Below are 15,399 nucleotides of genomic sequence, written 5' to 3' on the forward strand. Positions count from 1 at the left end.
AGAGGAGACTGGGGATTTGCACTTCTTCAGCGGAGCCCCCTGTAAGCCAGCCAGATCTGGAGGGGATTTTGTTTGTTGAAATACCTAACTGACCCCTTTGAAGGGATACTGCTTTGGAGCAAAGTGAATGTGGCTGCTGCTGTACACCGTACGGTATATAACACAGCCTGTGTTTTCGTGCCTGCCTATTTGTTTAACCACCTTCTGTTTGCTAGGCCATGATAGGTAAGAGATAGAAATGCAGAACTTTGATTTCTAATAGAACAGGGGTTTTAAGGTGAGTGGAAGTCACTACAAAAGTAGAATTAAAGTTATGTTTTTCTGTTGAAAAGAATTAATATAGAAGTAAATTTGTATTACAGCTTACTTATGACCCTTTTGTGCTCAAGCTTTTGCAAAGCAAGCTTTTACAACATGAATATTGGAAAGAAAATTAATGTTAAGTCTCAGGACTGAGATGTGGTAATAGGAAATGTCAGTTGTGTTTTAGATTTCAAAATTTATGGTGCATGTAACGTTGTTTAGTTACTGCATTCATGAAACAGAGGGGATAATGCAATTATATATAATTAATCACAAAGCCCAAATAGCACATCTGGGATATTTGTGATAAATAGTTTATTCTTTAATGACCTGTAGCCCAAGAAATAACTCACTGGAGACAATTGTAAATAACTCTGTGTAATGGATATTATGGAAATTTAGTGATCTGGTTTTAGAAAGTGCCTGAATAGAAAGAAGAAGGCAGATTTATCTAACACATTTTTAATGGCAATACTTCCATTTGGTTAAAATGCTGTCATAAGGAGCTGGATTTTTTTGTTATTAGTTAGCCAATTCTAAGTGTCTATCTTTAGTCTTTTACTTTTGGGAAATGTGCCTAGTAAGTAATAAATGGGATATATATAAGAGCCAGGCAGAGGCAAATGTTCTAGAAAGATGGGAGCCTGAAAAAATTCCAGGTTTGTTAGGTGCACTGGTTGCCACAGTTGAAGCCTTTGAATTACATTTCCATTTAGCGGTTAGTGAGATAGATGTTAAAGAAATAGCTGCCCGTCTCCCACTGAAACTCTTGCCAGCAATGCATTAAAGTGAATCGTGTGGAGTTTATACAGTGGTTCAGCTCTCAGACTCTTTTGTGCCTACTCTTGTTAATTGGGATGCAGCATTTGTGTGTGCTTTGCCTTCCAGTTAACATCTGACAGATCTCACCTCACCTACAGCCTTACTTACCCTATATTTAATTGAAACTTGCCCAGCACATTCTGGATTGGCAACCCTAATGATTTCTCCTTTCACTTTGGAAGCAATTAGCATGTTACAGGTGTCCCTAGGACTAACAATGCCAGCAATCCTTGATGTACTATAGCTGTGTTCAGCTTTGTGCTTATACTGGAAGCTCAATTAGCTTGTTATTGTCGCATTGAAAGATGCTGATATATGATCCTTATCCATAACAGATTTTCAGGGAACTGAATTTAAAAACAAGTTCTTTAAGCAATATAGCCCTGTATCCAACCATTTATTTAGCTGGAAATAATAACAAAATCTTACCTCAGGCAGCCTGGGCCATTCTGTTCTGTTGTTGAGCACCAAGCAGTTTTTTCAGTAACAATTAAAAAAAAATATGTAGTGCGAGAGAACCATATATTAAGATTTTCTGTTTCTTGCTTCTCAGATGTCCGTTAAGGATGTAACTCTGACTCCTTTGGTCTTACAGTGTTCCTTGCTATGCCTGGTGAAAGAAAATAATTTTTTTTAAAAAAAGCAAAACAAACACATGGATTAATTGTGCCTGGTTTTATTACTAAAAAAAAAAGGAATAAATTAAGCAAAGAAACACCATGAACTGCAAACAGTAATCACCCTCTTCTACTCCTCTTTGAAAATGTTTTAACAGAGATTACTTAAATGGTTGAGCATCAAGCATCTCTCTGAGTGGATCTCTTGAGACCCTGTGTGACCAAATTTCAGATTCTACTTTCATCCGTTTACTGGCTAAAGACCCTCATGGGTTACTCTTGGCAGTAACATCAGCTTTGAAGATGCAGTCTGCAAAGATGAGTGTAGAAACACTCTTTGTTCTTGTGGAGAGGAAGCATTTAGACATCTTTATTGTTTAAAGTCTTCCTTACATTGCTTTCTGAGGTTATTTTTGTGGTTTATTAGGGTTTGGTGAGACTTAAATTCCCTTTCAAATAGGTCCTTCTTTAAGAGAACAGGTAATTTTTATCTTTAAAATAGCTTTTAAAACATCTTTTAAAAAGTAAATATCCCTCTTGAAGAGTCAGGCTTCAGAGAAGACCACTGATTTTTTTGAGCAATAATTTTCTGAGCTTTGTAAGAGAATTGCTTAAGAACTGGCAGACAGTTAATGAATTCCTTAGTTAATAATTAATGAGTTCATTATTTAGTAGCCACTGATAATACTAAATGATCTGTCTATGTTTATTAATAAAACTTCTTTCTGAAACCAGGATATTTACATAGCCTTGCATTTAATACCAAACATTTGCAAATAAAGATCTGAAAGAGGCATATTAAATTCTAAACATTTAAGGAATGTATGCTGTACTTTCTGTGGCCTTATGCGAAGCACTCCTCTTCATTATTTCATGAAGACTTAATGTTGAGTTTTAATTCTATGAATTTCCTTTTAAGAATAACATGCTTAAACTTCATTGGATGTGTTAACAAAAATTTAGGTTTTTGAATGAATAAAGGAGGAGGAGTGTATGAGGAGAAAGAAAACTAGCATTTGTTTGGTGGCCTTAGCAAGTTGATTTTCTGAATCTCTAAGAAAATGTGCATTATCATGTTGTTTTTCAACTAAATGTGTTTTGGGGCTCTTCCCTTGATTTCCTCATAATGCTGTCTTTGCTGGGTGTCATAATGAGCATCCCTGCACTAGGGAGTACCAATGTGACATGAACATAGAGAATTAAGCACGTGACTTGGAACACTAAGAGAGAGACAGACAGATATAGAGACTACCACAGCTTTCTGTGGTAGCTCTGCACCTATCGGAGGGCTTGGTGTGGGGGCTCATCAGGTAGTGCTGGAGGGGATTTGACTAGGAAGGACTAAGCCATCTGTGCAGGCTGGTATGGAGACAGAAGGAGAAAGAATAGACAGAAAAGTGATTTTCACCTTCTCCAGACCTCTGTTTAGTGATCTGAAGCCTACTGAGAAGAGGCTTGCTTGTCCTTGTGACCTCTCATGGACATCAATGGAGTACTCTGTGGAACACAGTCTGAAATTCACTAGTCTACCTAGAGGAGTGGCGATTATGATGAAGGAAAAAAAAAACCCAGCAACTGGAGGTTTAGGATTCTTTTAAGGTGATGAAGTCATTTACATTCATTATAGGCACTTGTTTTTAACACCAATATTCCATTTTTGCTCAGTTGTTAGGAATGAAGAAGACAGAAAAAGGAGTATTTTGGGAAAAGCAGGCAATGGTAAGGTGGGAAGACTGACTGGTTCTTACTCTTCTGTTGGCTCTCAATTAGCAATTCTCCAAGCCTACCGAGGATGAGACAAGCTTGTTTTGCAGCAGTGTTGATGCTCAGCTTTTTGCAAGAAAGCTAGAGGGGAAACAGGGAATCTTCCTGTTCTACAAGCAGACTCCAATTTTCAAAGCTATGTAAATGGAAGAAGAAAACTTATCTTTTGGGTTTCATTTGGATGGATGCCTTCAAATTTCTGTGGCATGTTACGTACTAAAAGCAAAGAAGTGATTCCTAGTTCTCTCTGAGAGTGAAACACATACTAAAATTCTTTACAAAAAATCCAGCTGCATGCTTGCATTCAGGTATTGTATTTAATAATCCATCAGCTGCAGTGATTACTTTATGCTCACTATAAACATTGTGAGGTGTAGGAGTAGTGCACCAGATGAGATTGGTTACACATGCACAAAGGCAACATTGTTCTCAAACATGGTATTTGTTCCCAAGACCAATATCAATTTTCTCAGCAGCCAAGCTAGCAAGTGACAGGCCTTTGACCAAATCCAAAATCACACAGTGAAAGAGAGATGGTTTTGTTTACAAGTCAGGAAGGCATTTAAAATGTATAATTGGCCAAAAATCACAAGCAGAGTATTGTGCAACTTACTCTGCTTACTAGGCTGCAGTCATTAAAGACTTGGCAGCTTCAGAAGCCGGAGGGACAGTGAGACCTATTGCTGGGAGACAGCAAAGCTATGTTCACTGGCCCATAATGTATAGCCAGCAGAACAGGAAATCCAAGCTGGAGTTCACATTTTGTAAGTCCTTACAAATTCTGCTGCTTGGACCTCACTGGAATCCAGCTTGTAGGATTCTTTTAAGAATCTTATAAGAATCTTTTAAGTGTCTGGGTCAGTCGTGGGTATGTGCAGAAGCTGGAGTTTGGTGTAAATAATGTGTGGAAGTTAGCCAAGACAGCCCTCCCCTAAGGAAAGGCAAGGAAGCCTCAGTCTCTCAATAGTCTTGTCCTTTAAAGTTAAAAGGAGTCTGAAGGATAGGTGGCTTTCTACAGACTCGTCTTGGCCCTTTTTTTGAGAGAATAGGAAGCCCTGCACTTAGATTTCTAATGAGTCTCTAATGATGCTTCTTACCAAAGAAATGAAGCTACTGTGGATCAAAAGAGAAGGTTTTCTGGTGGACTAATAACTGGTTAGTGAGGCAGGAAACAGAGCAGGAATAAATTATTGCAGTTCCAAAGCAGAAGGATTACCAAAGGAGCTGTGCTGAGGCCAGTCTTCCTGTATGTACTCATAAATGATTGGTCAAAAAACCCCTATTTACTGATCATACTTCTTTACTGATTCAGGAGAGTGAAAACTAAAACTGAGAGGATCTCTCGCTGTCATGTGGCCATGCAGCAAAATAGCTGGTGGCATTCAGCATTAATAGACACGAGGTAATGGACATGGTGGAAAAGTCTAAAATCCATGGTGAGGGGCTCTACGTTTACTGTTATCGCTCCTCAGAAAGATTCTCAATTTTTTGTGGATAACTCCATCCAAGTTAAATCACATCTACTTTAGTTCTCTTCATTTGAGTGAAAGATGCTCTGCAGGTTGATTGCTGTTGTTCCCAAACAATGCACTGATGGCTATCTTGAGATGTTAGGTGGACTGAATCTAGAGCTGGGGTGAAACCTGGAAGTGAAGAGCTGGAAAATTCTTTTGAGTTCTTTTCTGAAGAGATCATCTAGTTCAGCAGTAAGATTAAGGAAATGTCTCTAGATCATTGCAGAGAAACTGCATGTAACAGGTTCTTAAATACACTACTAATGTGAGCTCCACAACCTCCCTTGTCTAAGCCTTTTCCAGAATTCTAACTCTCCTTGTAAGTTCCACTCTTCATTACTGAGAATTAAGTTGGTTGCATCCTAGTGTATCTGCAATGTGCATGGAGAAATACTGATCGCCGCCTTCTTTAGAATGATCTTGTGCATGTATAAAGATCCCTTTAACAGAGTTTCAGGTAGAAGAGAGAAATATGAGGCTTATTATTTTCAGAAACATTAATTTGAGCTACTGGTCCTGTCCTTAGGAATGTGATTGCCTCTTAAGATTTTTAGGCTGCAGGTGGGCATCTGTTCGTTTGAATTCCTTCTTGCTTCCACAAGATCTTTCAAGTCCTTTTTTTTCTTATTTCTCTTTTCAATGTTCAGGAGTTTTAGATAAGGTGCAGATTATTATGGAAATGCCCTAGAACATGCCAGCTAAAGAAGAAAATCTAATCGCTTCTCTTTTAATAATGATGAGCTAGTTAAACTGATCCATCAAAATCCATTACTGCTGGCAGTTTCTGCAAAGACAGCTTGCACGAGGACTGGACTGTGAAAGAAGCTTCTCGGCCCCAGCCTTTGCCAAGGAGTAGCTCACATTTGGAGGCCTTGAAGGACTCCGTCCTTTCTGCAGTACAAATCGGAGACATGAAGCCAAACTCGCCGTAGTTGATGACTTTACAGCATGTGCACAGACCCCATTTCTTCAAATTGGAGTTGTAGCAAGGGGCAAGTGGGCACGTTCCCCTGGAAAGTGTTTCCGAATTTCTGGCCTGATCTCATCAGCAGCTCTCCTGTGCTCCTGCTTCACACCAGCTGCATTGTTTCTGCCTTCTGTTCTTTCCCCATTCCTTGAAGGAACTCCCTAGTCCCAGCCTGCTTTCTGAATCCACATAGCCCAGGTGGGTGACTGGTGCTATTCCTAGCGCTTCTGAACCGCTGAAGACCTATGACATCCTTCTCAGTGAAGAGGAGGGGTGTTTCACATGTGCTTCTGTTGTGCAGATTTGTGGCTTTATTGGGAATATGATACAGAGCTACACAAGTCAGTTCAGACTTCTGTATTCACTGCACAGGGAAACCTTCACTTTCCAGTGGGTTTGCAGGCCCGCAGGGATAGTAGCAGAAAGGTTTTTGACCAGAAATGGTGTAAACCTGGTGATGTTACCTTCTCTATATGTTGAAGATATTGTCTGTATTAGTCCCGACCAACTCAATATTGCACTAGCTTTGTTACAGAGCACTCTGGAGAGCTCGGGATGAGTGACTTGTCCCTGAGCTAACAGGAGACATTAATTCAGCCCCAGAACTTGATCTACAGGTCTACTAGTCTCCCCTCAACCCCCAAAGCTAGATATTGGTTTCAGTGTCTTCTGTTCATCTGTTAAGTATTGTGGTTGGACTTCTGCCTTTCATAGCTATTTTCTGAAGACTACTGATAGGAATACAACCATCCTAGACAGAAGAACAGGAAAAACTTTTTAAAACAAGACCAGCTCTGACTCACAAGCTAATGAAAGGTTCATGCAGTCACTGTGGAGAGCTACAATAAAAAATTATGATGAAGGCAGCAGCAGGAGACAGCTACAGACAAGAGGCCAAGGAGACAGATGTGCAAGGGAGGGGGAGGACTGCTGTTCCTTCCTTGGATTCCTCACTGCCGTATTGTGCGGCAGCAAAAGCCGGCAGCTGCAATGGGGTCTGGTGATGCTATTTAATTTCCTGAGATTTTTTTTTTAGTTGCTGTTTTAACAAGCCCACTGGATCATCACTGGTTTTCTCCTTTGCTGGAGGAGCCAAGATGCTTTGTGAGGGCTAAGCTGGGGCAGAAGGCTGCTGATCCAGGTCAGCCCTTGAAGAAGGGTGCACACTGGTGGCTGGCAGTGCTCTGCGAGGGCAGGAGCCACACAGTGACAATGCAGGAGAACAGCTTCAAAGACACCAGGTAGCAAGGCCTGATGCTGCAGGGACCTGCAATTCTGCCTGAGGAGGAGGTTTGAGGTGGCCAAAGGTGGGCTAAAAGTGCTGGTTGCAGGCTTGTGTTTCCCTCTTCTGCAGAGCAGGTATGGCCCTGCAGAGCAGCGTGGGGTCCTTACAGACCAGCAGTGGGTCTGACTTGCAGGGTGCTGCAGAGATTGCACCCAGTGCTTTGGCCTGTGAGGGCAAGAAGGGGAGTCTGCCACAACTCGGCCCTCATCTCCGAGGCACTGAATTTGTCCTGGGAGTCCTTTGACAGCCCAGGATGAGGAGGGTTCAATCTTGCCTTCACCTGAAAGGTAGCCCAGTTACATCTGATGCCTTCTCAGAAGGGTTTGCTCTCTGCTTTGCCCTTCTGGTGAGAGCCAACAACTCCAGTTCCTTTCCTCCCTCAGCTCCAGATCCGTGAAGCTTTGGCACTTACAGATGCAGACACATACCCATATGGACACACTGCTTTCTTGACATTCTAGTTGCATCCTGGGCTTCACTGTCTGGAGGGCTTTGCTAAGCAGCAGCTCACTGTCAAGTCAGGTGTTTATCCTTAGGGCAAGGTGTTGTCTGAAGAAATATAGGTCACTTCATCTGATTAATTTGTTTATGTGTAGTTCAGAATTGCTGAACATGGGTAAATCTAGTTTGCTCAGCTCCCACTCAGGAGAGAGATGTAATAAAGTGCTGTTTGAAATCCCAGCCCTTGTGTGTGTTTAGCCTGTTCTCGGGAAGGATGAGCCAACAGAAGCAATGACTTGCATCTGGTAAACCAGAGTTTTACTGATGCTGCTATCCATTCTGGTGCATAAATTCTTCCACAATCCTTACTGAATGTTAAAAAATCTGCTGCCGTTTTAGTCATAAACTTGTTAGTTGCAGTTTTTAAAGTGGCATTTAGAGTCTTTTGGATACCTACCAGACTGCATCAAACACAGAACGCAGAGATGACAGAAGATGCCACGTATTGGGACTATGGAAAATGGAAGGACTCTTTGTACATTCTTCTCTGGCCTTGCCTCAGACAGGGAACTTGGGGAGGGGTGTGGGGTCCTTCAAGGATGACAAAATGATATGCCCAAAGATGGAGTAAACTTTAGTCTGGGAGCTTTGAGATCAAGTCTCTGTGTGTACCCTTCAAACCAGTTATTAGAGATGTACCTGTGCTCCTCTCCTGTGCCTTACCCTCCCCTGCTTCCCAAAGAAATAGATTTAAAAATTCAGGTATGTAACACTGAATGGGACAGTGGTTGTGAGCAGCTTCCTACAGCCTCAGATTTTTGCCTGTGTGTGTAATCTCTGTTAGCGAGTCTTTAGTGTCTGTTTGGTAATGAAGAGGTATGTAGGGAGCAAACATACAGCCTGGAGTAGGGCCTAATTAGTATAGTACAAACTCATGTCCCATCCATAGCCCCTAAATACCTATTAGCATATGCATGTATGGCTGCTCACCAATGGTTTCAAAGGAAGGTCAGCTTTTCCTTTGGTCTGCTTCTGCTGGACACGTGTTTCCTGACTGATGCCTAACATCAGCCCTCTGGACAGATTTTCCAGGAAATCTAGAGCAGACTCTGCTGTCGAGGACAGACTGGCAAGCAGTGCATCGAGGTGCAGTGTTGGTTGCTTTGATGATTGTGTCTCTCCCTTCTGATTGCTTTGGCCAAGTACTACCCACAGTAAAACTGGAATAAAGGTGCAGTCCAGAGAAGGAAACAGCATTGTCCAAGGCTGAGTTTAAAATCTTTTATTATTTAGCTTTGCCAAACAGGTAATGGAATCTGAAGTTGATTTGCTAAAATGTTTTGAAGTGGATGCCACCCCTGCCTGAGACAAAGAGGCGCTCAGTGGCAGCAGGGACCCTTAGGCTATGGCAGCAGTTCAAAAGAACACTTTTAATTTTGTATGCAACAATGTAAACTTCAAAAATAGTAAACTATAACCTTTCCCCCCCCCCGCCCTTTTTACATAGCATGTGATCTATCACAGATAGAAATTTAATGGCGAACCAAAATCGCGTAAGTAAACATCCTGGTGCTTACAAGTTTCATAAAAAGTGTTACATTTGATGTAAATACCTTACGTTTTTAACTCTTAACACTCACAATTATGGAGTAAAAGCAACTGGTGATTCACCCCCTTAGTCCGTGCTCTCAGACTGTACATCAGCAGCCACGCTCTTGCCAGCCCCTTTGATCGTTCTCGGTTGGATTGTCCCACACATGACCAAGACTTCCCCTTCCTCACACTGGTGTTAAGCAAGCGCAGCTCCACACAGGGGTAAAACCTGTGCAAGTGAGAAGAGAACCAGGTCTCCTGCACGCAAACTTGCAGTCCCCTGGGCCCCGCGTTCCCACAGAAGCCATGGCGCGTATGGGGAGGGGGCACGTCCTGATGTCGGTGGGAATTTGGGGTCCCTCGGGGCCGCAAGCCTGAGCCCTGCCATTGCAAGTGCTTCGCGGCGGGACCTGGTTCTGCGTGGATAAAGACAAGAGTTCTGTAGAAGGCACTGGATTTCTCTTGCATGATTTTAAATGTGGACTACAGTCATGTGCAGAATAAGGAGATTTGGGCTCTAGACTGCTTTCTCTCTAGTGCTTTAGTGCAAGCATTTTTAGCGCTTGAATTTTCTCCTGGTTGCAGCGCAACGTGCGCTCACCTACACAGAGTGATTTCCAACCCTCTCTCTTTCCACTCATCCCCCCATCTTCCCGTCCCCCAAAAGATTCCCTTTTTGTTCCTTGAAAACTTTCCGAGTACAGCTCTGGTCAAAAATAAACGTGTGATGTAGCATAGCATTGTTTCTTTTAAATCACAGTGTGCAATGCATCAGTCGGTACCTAATGTTCAAAATGTCTGCCCTGCTTTTCATGAAAATCATTCTTTAAAATAACCTATGCAAATATATTTTGACTATATATTACATTCATTTAAAAAGAGAAGAGAGGTTCTTGGTTTGCAGTTTTTTTCAGTGTACTACTTAAGTGAAAGGTCTGATGTGAAAAAAGTACAAGCAAACTGGACATGCCAAGACTCGATGCCTTAGATGGTGATCATATCAAAACTGTACAGGTATGTACACCGTGTTGGACAGGTGTGCTTCTTCCCAAGAAAAGACCTTTGCATCATCATATATAAGGTTAACCACAAAGTTTTGGTAAAAAGAGCATTTAATGAGCAAAGGATGACATGGAGGGGCGAGTTCTCCGGCTTTTGTTAGGCAGTCCTGAAGCAATGTCTCCATTGCCTTCGGGGATTTCTTCCTTCTTCCGGACTTTGAGACGCGTGAGGAGCTTTATTACCCAGACGTCCCATTCCTCTGGCAAGAGCAACAGGAGGAAGCCCAGGCCAATAATGATGATGGCGATTACTCGGACACTGTTGAAGACAATTTCACTCGTGTAGTGATCAACAACTGTGTGGGACATTGAACGGGTGTTATTACATGGGACAAAGCATTAGGGCAGTATCCCCCTCCCTCCCCCTTGCCTCCCAGGCTCTGAAGGCTGGCTGTGCCAGGAGAACATGGCCACGGAGGCGACGGTGGCGGGGAGACGACCCTTCCTGCTGGTTTAGCACGCAGCAGGGTACGGCCCCCTTCGGAGCAGGCAGAGCTGGCCTGCGGGCTCAGGACGCAACAGGGGACGATGCCTGGAGCTGCAGCTGTTGCCTGCAGCAGCACCTTCTCCCTTTTTTGCTGACAGCACGGGAACTCCTGCTGAGCTACGGGTACGCAGAGAAAGGGGCATTTCCCTTCCCCGGCACAGCAGCTCCTTCGTGCAAATTTTTCTTCTCGCCCTGACCATCCCACTGCGTAAGAAACCCTGCGCACGCTGAGCCACACACACATTCTGGTGGGGATTGCACCGTTCGGTACCAAAGTCTGCTGGGGCAGCCAGCGGTGCCCAGCTCTGCGTGTGTGTAGTCAGCACAAAGCTGGGAGCTGCCGCCTCTGCTGCGGCACCAGTCCAGCACACTGGGTTTTAGGAGCCTGGTTTGGGAGAGGTGGCTCTGGTTTGGGTCAGGGTTGCCTCTGCACTCCCCTGTCCAGCCCTCTTGGGCTCTGCAGTCTCTTGGCTTTCGCTAAATTTCAGAAAACCATCAGGGAAATGTACCAGGCCATGCCCAAAATAGAACTGTCCAGTGCTCTTGATAAACGCCTGTGATGTTATTTACCAAGGCAAGCAGAATTACTATTACATATTTGCTCTAAAATGTACGCAATTTTATTTGTTTCAATTTAGTGTTAAACCTGCCTTGGAGAAATAATTAAGAATTGATTTCTACTTCATCCATGAATTTTCATCCCAGCCCAGAGACAGATGACTTCAAGGCTATTTTGTTTTTCAGTATGCAGGCTTCCTCGGACAGTAATTTAAAAAGCAATTCTAGAGACTATGAATATTCATGTAGTATTATATGATACATATTTAACACATAAAGTATACATTTTTGATCAGTGCCATCTCCATAAGTCTTTCAGAGAAGCAGCAAAACATGTTTAATTAAGCTATTTGCTTTTATCCCTGTTGTGTATTTGAAAGGCCACAGATTTAGTATATTCATCAAGATGCAAAAGGCAGAAATTCTTACCCGCATTCACTGGGACACTCAGTACAATTCCAAGAGAAATCAAGGTGGGGTAGGTAATAGCAATCCCAAAATTTAGTAGAATATTGAATGCTGAAGAAGGAAAGAAAAACACCTTTTACTACAGTGAAACTAGGCAGATGGAATGTCACTTGAAACGTTTATGCTTTATTACTCCCTCTGTGTGCTGTTCAAATAGAAGGCATATTAACCTCTGTTGTTATTCCTGGAAGATACCTGCGGACAGATGTCTGTCTGCTGCACGTCCGTCTGCCTGAGACATTGCTGTTTCTGGGGAACTCTATATCCCGCTGGAGTCAGCAGCGGGATCAGGGTGAGGTTTGGGTACCACCTGTCTCTCAGTGTAATGATGTGCAGCGATTCCCACTCTACACCAATCCATTTCGCCTTGCTGAAAGACTAAACACTTTTCATCTAGGAGATTTCAGCCAAACAGTCGCTTCTGTCTGGATACTTTTTTTTGTAGAAAAGCTGCCTCCAGCTGCAGGTGGAAGATGCTGTAAATCTGACCCTCTTCCAGATAGGAACTTGCTAAATATAATTTCATATAATGAAATTTCATACAATGAAATTATAATATCATTATAATACCATTTCAACTGAATGATTGTAATATCACTCCATTGTAATACCATACACTGTCCATGGAGTGTCTCATGGCAAATTAATAATTGCTTTGGACCAAATTTACCCATGTTTTAAGGGGATTAGCTTTAGCAAAGTCAGGAGAGCCTTGCCAGTACTGAACTTGTCAGCAGCTGGGGCTCCGACTGTCTTCCAGTAATACCTATGCATTGCACACCACAGCAATTGCTTGCCACGTTCCGCACTACTTGCTTACAGAAACCTTCCATTGAGTCCACCGGTAAGTAAACTGGAGGTACTGCTAGAGTCAAATGTTGTGACTGTTCAGGGTAAAAGGAGCTGGGACTTAAGACAGTGATGGAGAAGTGCTATTTATTTCCAGTAGAAATGAAAGGAACGATTTAGGAGATGTGACGATATCACATCTCCTAAATATCACAGGGACCAACTGTGGCAGCACAGTCAACGCATCTAGTTTAACAAGGAACAGCATCACATTTCTGATGCCCATGATCATTAAAGGTTAGCTTTGGCATCCCTCCCAAGGTGGATTCCCTTGGTGGCACAGCAGTGGCAGCAGAATAGAGGAGTGCCACCTACCAAATTCCCATCAGCGCTACGCAACGCTACGTTTCCAAAAATTCCCTGCTCTTTAGGAGAGAATTAGCTATTCTTGAAGTCAGCAGAGGCGCTGGAGGCTGGCCTTGACTGGCCTAACCTGGGGGCTCAGGGGATGCTGATGAGCCCAAGGTAATGCCCTGCTGCCAGGGCTGCTTCCCGTCACAGCCCGAGCAAGTGTGGCTTGTCTCTGTGAAGCAGAGTTCACGAGTGGGAGTTAGAACAAGCTTTACAGTTTAGTTCCACAGCACCTTCTACTGACGGCCACAATAGTTTGGCTTGGTAATAACAGCAGGAGTGGGGTCTACATCGCCACCTAGGAATGGGCCCTCTGCATGATTTCTCAAGCTGATAATTAGGTTGCAAAGAAGGGAAAACAGCTCCAGTAGGTCAGAGGTCTGCAGCTTCCACCAGCAGCCAGTTTCTGGCACCCTCCTCCACCCCGAGCAGTGCGAGAGCCCCCCCCCGTCTACTCACTCAATAAGAGAATCGAAAATCCGCAGAGGTTTCCCCAAGGAATGATGTCAAAAGAGCTCCAGTACTCCACTTTGGTAAAATAAAGGATGACAGGAATACAGGTAACGAAGAGGACGTTGAAGACAGCTAACACAGACAGGAATAAGGCAGCTTCTCCAAATTTAGCACTGCCCAAAAGAAGTTTGAATAAAACCTACAAGAGGAAAACACATGGGTTTAACTCTCTTGCACCACTCCTCTGGAGGGCTGGTGTCCTGGCTCCAGTGGCTACCGGCATCCTGGCCCGCCGGCCAGTGCCTGGGGCCGAGGTGCTGGGTGCTGAGCAGTGTCAGTCAGCACCTATGCGGTGATGCTTGCTGGACACGCGAGACGGCTGCTCGTGAAGCTGTGGAGAGCAGCTCGTGCCCCAGCCCTCTCCCTGCTGGCACCCCCGGGAACACAGGCAGGGGCAGCTGCCCAATGAGCCCACGCGGGAAGGGGGCTCAGCACCTTTGGCCGTGCATCTCCCAAAGGAGAAGGTCGCTCACCCTCACCTAGACACTTCAGTCTTTTTCCTGCATGCTCCCTTCAGGAAAACCTCCGGAAAATTTGACATTAAAACCAGAAGGCTTAGTGGAGCAGGGCAGAGGGAGGAGAGGAAGCAACGTGTATATCTCCCTGCATGAGACGTCACTGGTCCAGGCCTTGAGCTGACACCTGAGGAGCACTGCGGGGGTGAGCAAGCACAGTCCGTGCCGCCTGGCTGTCCTCCCTCCTTGTCCCACCGTGCACCATGGCCTGCCGGAGAGCACCACTGTCCTTGCCTCCCAAGGCACGCTCGCAGTGCCGGGCTGCTTTCTCCCTGCCCCAGAAGGCAGAGAGCGCAGCAGCAGCCCCGCAGCCCCGAGCCCAGCTGCAGCCCGACTAACGAGACTGCAGAGAGGGATTTAAAAGCTTTGGCTTGTCAGAGGGAGAAGGGATGAAGAGAGGAAACAAGGGAGGCGAGCGGCCCGTCTGGGGAGTCCCTGCAGATGGGTCTGGTCTGGGGTCTGCATCTGTTTTCCACCACAGAACCGCAGAGGATCCAGTGGATCCTGTGGGCTCTGGGTACAGCTTTCTCCTGCCACGGGCTGCAAACCAGGAGAGCCAGTGGACTCCGACTTACTGGTTTGTGCTGGGGTGGCAGGTCCCCTCGCCAGTGTCAGTTGTCTCTTCCCTTCGCCTACCCAGAGCCCGGCAGGCAAGTCTGCAGGGCTGCTGTGCTCGCGGGGCTGCTGCCCGCTCCCACCACCTCGCAGCCATCACTGGCCGGTGCAGCTGCGTTGCCGCTCTGCATAATAGGGGAAAATGTCCCGAAAGCCACTTACTCCTCATTTGCCACCTGAGGACGGCGTGTTGCCCCGGCAGGGCAGGCAGCTGGCACAGGCAGACTGAAGCATCCGCGTTTGGGAGTAGGAGGGCAGCTCGCCCGCCTGCAGATCTGCCTGCCCCTTCGGCTCGCTCAACTCGGGGAAACTGAGCCAGACTGCGGAAAGCAAGAGCAGATTGGCAGGAGCGGCAGCAGCAGAGTGGTGTTTCTTGCGGAACGAGCTGCACAGCTCCAGCTGTCCTGGCATGCGGGGCGTGCTGCAGAGTAACAGCCCGCCGGCACTGCCACCATCACCTCCCCGTGCACGGGTTCTGGTGGAGCAGCCCCGAGACCCCCAGCCCCGCAAGGAGCAGCGATGCCATGGGAGATGGGGCAGCGCTAGGCTCTAGCCTTGAATAACCCTGCCTGCCTGCCGATGATTCCAGAGCCATGGCGCTTCCTCAGGTCTTGGAGGGCCACGTCTCTGGTCTTGCAAGGAAATGCTCTTTTAGAGGAAAGAGCTGTATGAAACT

The 15,399-nt window shown here is 45.2% G+C and overlaps 1 protein-coding gene across 2 annotated transcripts in view; it reads right to left on the reverse strand.

Moving 5' to 3' along the window:
• Positions 1-9,066: 9,066 nt before the first annotated feature.
• The window catches only part of SLC35F3 (solute carrier family 35 member F3), a 187,847-nt gene continuing 181,514 nt past the window's right edge, over positions 9,067-15,399 (reverse strand). For both annotated transcript variants that reach the window (XM_049830557.1, XM_049830558.1), the window contains 3 exons: positions 13,540-13,732; positions 11,842-11,931; positions 9,067-10,663 (listed from right to left, as the gene is read on the reverse strand). In XM_049830557.1, the coding sequence (XP_049686514.1) occupies positions 10,419-10,663; positions 11,842-11,931; positions 13,540-13,732 (528 nt within the window). In that variant the 3' untranslated portion in view covers positions 9,067-10,418. The remainder of the gene's footprint in view (positions 10,664-11,841; positions 11,932-13,539; positions 13,733-15,399) is intronic.

The sequence above is a fragment of the Accipiter gentilis genome, chromosome 28, assembly GCF_929443795.1.
Source record: "Accipiter gentilis chromosome 28, bAccGen1.1, whole genome shotgun sequence".
Classification (NCBI taxonomy): Eukaryota; Metazoa; Chordata; class Aves; order Accipitriformes; family Accipitridae; genus Astur; species Astur gentilis.